This window comes from Cebus imitator, unplaced genomic scaffold (genome assembly GCF_001604975.1).
Source record: "Cebus imitator isolate Cc_AM_T3 unplaced genomic scaffold, Cebus_imitator-1.0 Scaffold48, whole genome shotgun sequence".
In the NCBI taxonomy this organism is placed as follows: Eukaryota; Metazoa; Chordata; class Mammalia; order Primates; family Cebidae; genus Cebus; species Cebus imitator.
Window position 1 is genome coordinate 7,060,927 of NW_016107363.1, and position 4,969 is coordinate 7,065,895.

The 4,969-nt window shown below is 36.5% G+C and overlaps 1 protein-coding gene across 6 annotated transcripts in view; it reads right to left on the reverse strand.

Annotated features, from left to right (window-relative positions):
• The window catches only part of LOC108303546 (sarcolemma associated protein), a 171,425-nt gene that overhangs the window by 37,114 nt on the left and 129,342 nt on the right, over nt 1–4,969 (reverse strand). For all 6 annotated transcript variants that reach the window (XM_017527466.2, XM_017527463.2, XM_017527460.2 and 3 more), the window contains one exon: nt 1,499–1,558. In XM_017527466.2, the coding sequence (XP_017382955.1) occupies nt 1,499–1,558 (60 nt within the window). The remainder of the gene's footprint in view (nt 1–1,498; nt 1,559–4,969) is intronic.

The following is a 4,969-nucleotide window of genomic DNA, read 5'->3' on the forward strand; positions in this document are numbered from 1 at the left end:
AAAAAAAAAAAAGAAAAATAGGTTAAAAATATAGAAATGGAATTGCTGGATCAAAAAGTATGTTCTTTAAGACTTCCAATAAACAATTCATAGCCAGGTTTAAAAGGAAATCAGACAAAGATAAATATTTAAAGTGATGATATTCTAATTACCCTGATTTGCTCTTTACACATTAAATGAATGTAATGAATTATAAAACATATCCTGAAAATATGTGCATCTATTATGTTATCAATAAGATAAAAATAATAAATTATTAAATGGGAAATCAGTAATGCCCAAAACTTCCAATAATGACAACACAATTTCAAGCAAATATATTCTAATTTAGAATGCTTAAATATAAGTGCTAAGATAGCAAGATACTTTAATTAAAGAAGGATTGATTTTTTTTTCCTAAGGCTCTACTTCAAAGTGCTGGCTATTCAACCAACTAATCTGTATAGGTATTTGGATGGTGAGGTAAAAGCTATTTTAAGGTCTGTTCTCATCTCACTTTAATAAGGTGAAATAAAGTGCCATATGTACTAAAAATAGTTCACTGTTCTGAAACTCAGTGCCTAATTGTCAGAACAATATTAATGATGCATATTCTATGCATTTTTTCCCCAAATATGGTATCTGCCGTGTACAAAATTCAGAATAGAAACCACGAGATATCTGAAATAACAACATTCCCTTAAATAGTTAAAAAAACCAAATGAATCCAGTTACTTTAATAAAATAGAATGTACTAAAACTAAGTATCTCAAACTTTTATAACTCATTGTTTTAATTGACCAAAAGCACTGTGAATCTAGTGTTAAATTTTATACTGGTATAGTCTAATGAAAGTTTTACTATGATAAACACATGCCACCAAATTTATTTGCCTAATTTCCCTATGTATAAAAGTGACTTGACAATATGGTACTTTAAAACTCACTTTTCTTCTCTGACAACTGTAACAGAATTAACACAATAAACTACTTCGGGCAATTACTAGGCTACTCATTATAAAACATAAGAAGATTCTATATTCACAAAGTCATTAATTTTGTTTAAATCAAACTGAGATGCCATAAGTTAAGAAAATATTAAATATCATAAGAGATTTTAAAGGTACAGTAACCCCCCAAATGGAACTACAAGCAGGTTTCACTTAAGTTGTATCACAAAAGATTTACATTGTGTTTGATTAAAATTTGAGCTCAAGGCTGAAATTAATGCTGGAAGTGAGACTGCAACAAATCTTTAATACCTAAAGAAACCTATACCAATTACTAACATTCAAAAAACCACAAATATACAACCACTTAGAAAGAAACATTCCAGTTAAGATACCCTTCTTAAAACAGAAGTCTAATTATTTTATACATTATCTGATACTGTTATTGGCTTGCCATTTTGTGAGCTGTAAGAAGTAAACTGATGGTTAAAATACTATAACCTTGAAACTATATACTAACCTTCATTATCCAAAAGAACTGTCAAAAAACAGAAAAAACAAAAAACAAACCTTTTGAAAGCTTTGTTTCTTCTACCGCTTTGGTTAGATGCCCTTCGACGATCAGCTTCTCTGCCAAGGAAAACAAACGTTACTATCCAAGCCCAAACTAAGCAGCATTTCCCTGAGCTAGGCAGTGTAACACATTCCATGACCAAATTTAAAGATGATAACATTACTCCTATGACCAAGCTTGAATAAAAACTTGAATCTGGAAGGGGAACTAGGAGAACTGGAACTATGATGGAGCAATCAGGTTAATGCAGAAAACTGGCGGCAGGCAGACAATTTGCCTTTTATTTTCACCTTTTTTTTAAAAGCCTAGATCTTTTTATAAACTGGACTCAGAAGAAATAATCAAAGCAATTCTCTTTAGATCAAGAATATTTGAATTCCAGGATACTACAAAAACAAATAAACAAACAAAAAAGAATATTAAGTTGAAATAAAATATTTATGAAAAGGCATTTATTCAAATGAATAAAAATTAAGTTATATGGATAGCTTATCGTTCTCTGCTGGCATAACTAAGCAGAGACGGCTAAATAACACATTTCAGTAAAATGAATTATTTTAGAAGAGCTAATCAAAGAAATAAAAAAATTTTTGGTTTGTTTTATGGGGGATTCTCTGTAAATGTATAATGTTACTTCCTTGTAACTTACTCAGTCATATTTTCATATTCTACATTTCACTGAGGAGGATATCTCTATTGGGTCCTTTACTTATTGCTGTATGTCATTTGGTCTCCTTCAATTTATTCATTAGCAGTATGTGCGAATAAATTTTCTATTCTATTACTCTACAACCTATTGCAACTTGGTCTACACCCACCACTCAACCACTGAAACTGCTCCAATATCATTATAGCCTCTTGTCTGCCAATGCCCATAGCTCTTTTTCTTTTTTAATTTTTAATTTTATTTAGTTGGTTAGTTTTTTTTTTTTTTGAGACGGAGTTTCGCTCTTGTTACCCAGGCTGGAGTGCAATGGCGCGATCTCGGCTCACCGCAACCTCCGCCTCCTGGGTTCAAGCAATTCTCCTGCCTCAGCCTCCCGAGTAGCTGGGACTACAGGCGTGCGCCACCATGCCCAGCTAATTTTTGTATTTTTAGTAGAGACGGGGTTTCACCATGTTGACCAGGATGGTCTCGATCTCTTGACCTCGTGATCCACCCATCTCGGCCTCCCAAAGTGCTGGGATTACAGGCGTGAGCCACCGCGCCCGGCAGCTCTTTTTCTCAATTTTCATTTCTCATAGGCTTTTTGCAGTATGTGGCACTTTGTCTCTGCCTTTTTAAAAACAGAAAGATAAAGTAACAGATTTTGATTAAGATGTATAAAGTAAGCTGTCCTACCTGTCCTCTGTCCTACTTCATTCCTAAAATTCACTTCCTACAACTTTTAGCCATTTCTATTTTTTTTTTTTTAATTTATTTTTTTGAGATGGAGTCTCACTCTGTCACCCAGGCTACAGTGCAGTGGAGCAATCTCAGCTCACTGCAATCTCCACCTCCCGGGTTCAAGTGATTCTCCTGCCTCAGAGTCCCAAGTAGCTGGGATTACAGGTGCCCACCACCACGCCCAGCTAATTTTGGTATTTTTAGTAGAGACGAGGTTTCACCATGTTGGCCAGGCTGGTCTCGAACTCCTGACCTCATGATCCACCTGCCTCAGCCTCCCAAAGTGCTGGGATTATAGGCGTGAGCAACCGCGCCCGGCCTAGCCATTTCTTCTGATACTTAACATTTATATTTCTAAATATATATTGATTTTTATTTTTTCCACTTTAGATATTTATTGACAAGGTATTTTACATGATTAAGCTCTGCCATTTTCTACTATCATCCTCAAGAATTGCATTTTGTCAATCTATAATTGGTATTTATATTGACAAATTATTTTATATAGTCATATAGTAGACTACAATTACATTTCCTTTCTTGTATGGCATTCAATATACTCAGAATTTATAATGCTTCAGTTTTTTGTTTTATTAATTTTTTATATATCTCAAAAATAGCCCAAGTTCTCACAGAACCATACAACTTTCAATACTGTCAAACACACCAAGTAATTTATCACATTATATATCCCCATCTTCCTCTTCCTGTTTTATTCCTTTGTTATAATTTCCTGAAAAGGGGTGGACAGAAGGTAAATACTTTGTGATTTTGCTTCTCTGAAAAGGTTAGCATTCTACCTTCACATTTGATTGATGGTTTGGCTAGATACACAAATCTACAGAAAATACTTTTGCATCAGAATTCTGAAAGCATTGTTCCATTGTCTTTTAGTTTCCAACTAGAAGATGAGTCTAATACAGCCTGAATCCTGTCCCTCAGTACACATAGTAGAGATTTCTTACAGTCAGCAATACCTAGTTTGCTTGTCCTGTTTGAGCATCAGGGAGGACTGCACATCCCAACTCCCTAGCACCGAAGAAGGTTCATAGGACTGATGCTCACCAGGGCTAAAGCATTTAAAAGAAAGTGTAAGTTTTTTACACCTTATGCCACTACAGGAACTCTAGAGTTTCTAGAGTTTGTGTGCTCAGGAAAGGGATGCCTTTGAGTCCCTCTTCCAGAGCTCTGAGACCTGGTGTCGGGGAGATGCTCTTTCTTGCTTGGATACCTTGGAAACTAGTAAGAGGAAATCCCTATAGTTACTGACTAAAGATTCAGATAAAGTGAAACAATTTTTTGAAAAGTTACAACACACGTTGGATCAAAAGAAGAATGAAATTTTGTCTGACTTTGAGACCATGAAACTTGCTGTTATGCAAGCATATGGCCCAGAGATCAACAAACTCAACACCATCTTGCAGGAGCAACGGATGGCCTTTGACATTGCTGAGGCTTTCAAAGATGTGTCAGAACACATTGTATTTCTGCAACAGATGCAGGAGTTCAGGGAGAAAATCAAAGTAATCAAGGAAACTCCTTTACCTCCCTCTAATTTGCCTGCAAGCCCTTTAATGAAGAACTTTGACACCAGTCAGTGGGAAGACATAAAAGAGTCAATGTGGATAAACTTTCTTTGCCTCAAGACACTGGCACACTCTTGGCAAGGTTCCCTAAAACTTTACTATCTTCTGATGATAGTTAAGACTCCATCTGCCTAGATCCCTGAGTGACAATGTGGAGCAGAGTGGTCTTCCTCACCATGGACATGTAGCACGAATGAGAAATGTTTGTTGAGTTGAGCCATCAAAGATTTCATGGCTTGGCTGGGCACAGTGGCTCACGCCTGTAATCCCAACACTTTGGGGGGCCAAGGCGGGCCGATCACCTGAGGTTGGGAGTTTGAGACCAGCCTGGCCAACAGGGAGAAACCCGTTACTACTAAAAATACAAAATTAGCCAGGCATGGTGGTGCATGCCTGTAATCCCAGCTACTCGGGAGGCTGAGGCAGGAGAATCACTTGAACCCGGGAGGCAGAGGTTGCTGTGATTGCGCCATTACACTCCAGCCTGGGCAACA